Here is a 4,654-nt window from a genome sequence, read left to right as displayed (position 1 = left end):
TCAGAAATCCACCTGCCTCTGCCTCCCAAGTGCTGGGATTAAAGGCATGCACCACCACTGCCCAGCTGGCTGCTTTCTTTTAAAACAAATTACTTTTCTTTTATGTTTTGGAGTGTTTGCCTGCATGTGTGTGTGTGTGCACCATATGCATGCCTGGTACCTGGGAAGCCAAAAATGGGTGCTGGATGCCCTGAACAGGAGTTACAGAAAGTAGTGAGCCACCATGTGGGTGCTGGGAACTGAACCTGGGTCCTCTGTAAGAGCAGCCAATTCTCTTAACTGCTGAGCCATCTTTCCAGCACCTTTTATTTTTTGAGACGAGGTCTAATGTTACCCAGGCTGTCTTCAAACTCAGCATATAGCTGAGGCTGGCCTGGAGCTCCTGCTGCCTCTACTTCCCCAGCATTTGGATTGTAGGCAAGCATTACCAGGACCTGCTATCTTAGTTTTCTTACAGTGTCTTCCTCTGGAGCCCAAGATGGCCTTGAGTCTTATCACTTCTCCCTGAGCCTCCAGGGCTCCGAAGCTATAGCCATGGATGGCCAGCCTGGCTTAGTTTATTCCTTTAAGCAGTATAGGAGTACCACAGGGTTGTTGTTGTTTTAATCATTCGTTGAAGGACATTTGGCCAGTTTCTAGCTTTGGAATATTACAAGTAGAGCTGAGAACACTCTTGTATAGATTCTTCTATGAACATAAGTTTTAGTTTTTCTGGGCTAAAAGCCCAAGAGTGTGATTGTGGGTTGTATGGTATATGCATGCTTGGTTTTAAAACAACCTGCCAAGAAAGAAAAAGAAAAATCTCAACCATGCTCTGCCAAGCTGTTGCCGGAGACATTCTCACCGGAGAGACAGGGATGGCTTGTCTGCTTTCTCCACATCCTCCTAACATTTGGTTTGTTGCATGGTTTATTTTAACTGTGTTTAAAATTTTTATTTGTGTGCATGCATGTCTGTCTGTCTGTCTGTCTGTCTGTCTGTCTGTGTGATATGGTCATAAATGCAGGCATGCCCCAGCCATGGTGTATGTGTGGAGATCAGAGGATAACTTTTGGAAGCCGGTGGTCTCCTTCCACTGTTGACTCTGGGATCTAACGCAGCTTGGCAGGCTTTTGCTGCAAGCACCCTCAACCCCTAAACCATCTCACTGGCCCTGTCTTAGCCATTGTGACAGAGGCACCTTGACTCTGCCTTCCCTGGTGGCATCTCCTCATTATTATTCATTTGCCACCAGTACAACCTCTTTGATGGAACATTCATGTCTTTTGCTCATTTTCCAGTTAGAATATTTCATGTTTTACTTTGGAGCTCTGAGGAATTTTTTCAAATTGTCTACATGCTGACGCTTTGCAGATATGCATTGTGAGTGTCTCACATCTCTAACTTTTCTTTCTTTGAGATAAGGTCTTGGCATGTAGCCCCTGTTGGCCTGGAATTTATTCTATACACTCAGTTGGTTTCACAAAGAAAAAAGAAATGAAATTTCAAGAAGATCAGAAAATTTTTTTTCTTTTATCTTTTCTTTTTTGTTTTGTTTGTTTGTTTTTTGAGACAGGGTTTCTCTGTGTAGCCCTGGCTGTCCTGGAACTCACTCTGTAGACCAGGCTGGCCTCAAACTCAGAAATCTACCTGCCTCTGCCTCCTAAGTGCTGGGATTAAAGGCATGCGCCACCACCGCTGGCTATTAGAAGTTTTTAAAATGAATTATATGCAGCTCAAAATTTAAAAATAAAAATCCCCAAGAAGAAAAAAATAACAGCTGGGTAGTGGTGGTGCACGCCTTTAATCCCAGCACTTAGGAGGCAGAGGCAGGTAGATTTCTGAGTTCGAGGCCAGCCTGGTCTACAGAGTGAGTTCCAGGACAGCCAGGGCTACACAGAGAAACCCTGTCTCGAAAAACCAAAAAACAAAAAACAAAAAAACTTCTAATAAGGGAGCCAAGTGTATTGACGCACGCCTTTAATCCCAATATTTGAGAGGCAAAGGCAGGAGGATCTCTGTGAGTTCAAGGCCAGCCTGGTCTACATAATGAGTTCCAGGACAGCCAGGGCTATACAATGATATGCTGTCTTGAAAAATAAAAATAAAAAAAACCCCTAATAATAATAATAACACAAAGACTGACAAGATGGTTCAGCAGGTTAAGGTGCTTGCTGCCAAAGCTAATGACCTGAGTTAGATCCCTGGAACTATGTAACAGGAGGAGAGTGTCAACTTCAAGTTATCCTTGAAGAAGCTAGGCACTATGGTGCCTACTTGTAATCTCAGTACTGGGGAAGTGGACAGTGTCCTCTGGCTTACACACACATACACCACGCAAACAAACATACACAAACATATATATATATACATACACATATACACATATACACATACACTAGACACATACATACATACACATGCACACACACACATATATATACAGATATACACACACACTAGACAAATACACATACCACACACACAAACATACACACATATGTACACATTAGACACATACATCTACACACCAGACACAGAGAACACACACACACATATACCACACACACACACACACACATACACACACACACACACAAATAAGTAAATACATTATTACTGTTACTTTTTTTAAGCCAGGCACAGAAGCATCTGTTGGTAATTCCAGTTGTGGGGAGGCAGAAAGAGGTGGATCCCTGAACCCACTGCTCAGCCAACCCAGCCAAATCAATGCATTCTAGGTTCACTGAGAAAATCTTGTCTCACAAATAGGATAGGGGACAGGATGGATCTATAGCTCAGAGATTAAGAAAGTTTTTAAGGGCTGGAGAGATGGCTCAGTGGTTAAGAGCACCGACTGCTCTTCCAGAGGTTCTGAGTTCAATTCCCAGAAACCACATGGTGGCTCTTTACAGCCATCTGTAATGGGATCTAATGCCATCTTTTGATGTGCCTGAAGAGAGCAATGGTGTACTCCTATACATAAAATAAATAAATAAATCTTTTTAAGAGAGAAAGCTTTTAAATCTTTAAAAAGAGAAAACATGTATATGTTAAAAGATTTCTTTGGGGGACAGGGGCTGTTAAAACAGGGTTCTTCTATACAGGCCCTACTATCTCAGAACTCACTATGTTACCAGGCTGGTGTCAAACACACAGAGGAAATTAAAGGCTTAAAGGTGCCACTACACCTGGTTATAAATGGAAAGATCTATTAAGACATTTTTTAAAAATTATGATATTTGTCAAATTGACACAGAAAAGAATAAAAAGAAATTAGGCTAGAGCCCAGCATGGTTGCACTTAACCTTTAATCTCTACACTCAGGAGGCAGAGGCAGAGAGAGATCTCTGAGAGTTCTAGGCCAGCCTGCTCTACATAACAAGTTCCAGGAGAGCTATATAATACCTTTGTTTCCAAAAAAAAAGAAAAAAGAAAAAGGCTGGAGAGGAGAGTAAAGAAGACACGCAGTGTCAGTCTCTGAACTGTACACACACATGAGCACATGTCTATGTGCAAAGCACCCAACACACAGGAGGGCTCCCTTGCACAGACACATGCGACACACACATAGAAATGGAAATATTAACACATCTGTGGCTTGCCACCTCAGTCATCTTCCACATTAACTTTGAAAGTCACGGAGCCAGTGTGCAGTAGATGTCCAGTGCCTATGGTTAGGTGGGCAGCGAAGGTTCCCAGAGGCTGTGCTGACTAGTAACCCCAAGGTTTTCCCTCCCTGCAGATCAACATGTACCTGACATCGCGTGTCCTGTTTGCCTTGTGCCGTCTGGGTGTGGAGAAGGGCTACCTCCCTACATTCAAGCGGGACCTGTTCCGCTTGCACACCGCGGTGATTTGGGGGCTTGTGCTGTGGCTTTTTGAGTACCACCGGCCCACTCTGCAGCCCTCTCTACAGTCTTCCATGACCTACCTCTACGAGGACAGCAACGTGTGGCATGACCTCTCAGACTTCCTCATCTTCAACAAGAGCCCCTCCTCCAAGTAACATATCCCAAGGTGCTTCAGGAACTCCTCCGCCCAGCACAGCTTCCAGGCAGCGACCCGCTGCTGCTCAGGGTATGTTTCTGTTGGCATACCCTCACGGAGGATCCTGCCTTCTCAAAGTCATGGACCTCACACTCCAACCTGTATTATCCCATTTGCTGAAGTCAAAGTACTGAGTTTTACACGTACAAGGTACTTTTGAATACTGTAGCAAGTGGCTGGATCCCATTAAGGAGTCCGTGGCTTGATTCCAGATGCTCTTCTGACTTCTGTAAGGCCAGGGCAAATAAATCACCCCTCTCTAGGCTTCAGGTCATTCAGTTCAGGGGAGGATCTTTAGAGGAGATTGTCTTCCTGGTGTATATGATAACCTCCCCTCTACTGTGTTATCAGAGGGCTCCTTGCTAATGGGCAGTAGTTTACAAACACTTTGAAAGAAAAAAAAACAACACTAAATTCTTTGTCTAAATTGTTCTATTGAGAAGTTCTGGAGCCCTACTGTCCAATAGGAGTACTACATGAGCCAGGTGCACAGCACATGCCAAGCTTGTGCGAGACCCTGGATCCTATCACTAGCACTGAAAATAAAACTTCTAGTGACCACATTTTTGAGATGCATTAAGAAGGCTGTGGCAGTAGGGTTGTGAGCTCCAGGCCAGGCTGGGAT

General features: G+C 44.0%; 1 protein-coding gene across 1 annotated transcript in view; it reads left to right on the top strand.

Annotated features, from left to right (window-relative positions):
- The window catches only part of Pxmp4 (peroxisomal membrane protein 4), an 18,577-nt gene extending 13,923 nt beyond the window's left edge, over window positions 1–4,654 (top strand). Inside the window, exon 4 of the mRNA XM_031372381.1 lies at window positions 3,725–4,654. Within this exon, the coding sequence (XP_031228241.1) occupies window positions 3,725–3,988 (264 nt within the window). The 3' untranslated portion in view covers window positions 3,989–4,654. The remainder of the gene's footprint in view (window positions 1–3,724) is intronic.

This window comes from Mastomys coucha, unplaced genomic scaffold (assembly GCF_008632895.1).
Source record: "Mastomys coucha isolate ucsf_1 unplaced genomic scaffold, UCSF_Mcou_1 pScaffold15, whole genome shotgun sequence".
In the NCBI taxonomy this organism is placed as follows: Eukaryota; Metazoa; Chordata; class Mammalia; order Rodentia; family Muridae; genus Mastomys; species Mastomys coucha.
This window is presented reverse-complemented; position numbering and strand designations above follow the sequence as displayed.